At 62.0% G+C, this 724-nt stretch overlaps 1 protein-coding gene across 1 annotated transcript in view; it reads left to right on the plus strand.

Annotated features, from left to right (window-relative positions):
- LOC119589311 overlaps window positions 1-724 on the plus strand; it is a gene marked incomplete in the record, with an annotated part of 61,041 nt that overhangs the window by 51,393 nt on the left and 8,924 nt on the right. The window contains 1 exon segment of the mRNA XM_037937933.1: window positions 1-724. Coding sequence (XP_037793861.1) covers window positions 1-724 — 724 coding nt within the window.

The following is a 724-nucleotide window of genomic DNA, read 5'->3' on the forward strand; positions in this document are numbered from 1 at the left end:
GAGCGACGGTGGCTCAGAAGCCGCCGAGGGCAGTTCTGGCGGCATCAGCATCACAGGCTCTGGAAATAACGGTCTGAACATCGACCTGGGTCCGATGCTGACGGCCGTGGCTGGCATTCTCCGCAACAATCTCAACAGCCAGATTGCTGCCAAATCTGACGACAACCGCAGGAAGATCAACTCCCCCCTGCGACCTCCCAACACTCTCATTTCCGCACAGCGTGAGCCTCTGCTGATCCCAGTGGGCGGTGTGGGTGCTTCGCTGAGCAGCTCTCGCGACCACACCGAGGGCCCCGAGCATGGCTTCATTCCTCTCAGACGCCCAGCAGCTCCTGAAACGCAGCCCCGATTCCCAGCGGGTGCCCAAGAGCCACCGCGAGGCGCACCGGCGTTGAATGCCAACCCAGGCTTCATCAAGATCATGCCCGAGCTGCCAGACCTCCCCACACCCATCCATCTTGATGAAATGGAAAAGTTCGGCCCCACTTTCCTCCCGCCACAGAAGACGCAGTCCGGCTTCACCGCCATCACCACAGAGTCTCTGGGACCGACGCGCGTGTCTGTGATTTCCGGATCTCAGACCATCTTCTTCGGCGGAGTTGATCTGCAGGATCTGCCTCCGCCAGGCCAGCCAGCGCCGACCTCCGTGCAAGGCGCAGGTGGCTTCGAGCGCACGTCCCTCTTCCTGCAGCCCAGCCAACCCGTCCTCCTCGAGGAGACGAGA

Source organism: Penaeus monodon, chromosome 25, assembly GCF_015228065.2.
Source record: "Penaeus monodon isolate SGIC_2016 chromosome 25, NSTDA_Pmon_1, whole genome shotgun sequence".
In the NCBI taxonomy this organism is placed as follows: domain Eukaryota; kingdom Metazoa; phylum Arthropoda; class Malacostraca; order Decapoda; family Penaeidae; genus Penaeus; species Penaeus monodon.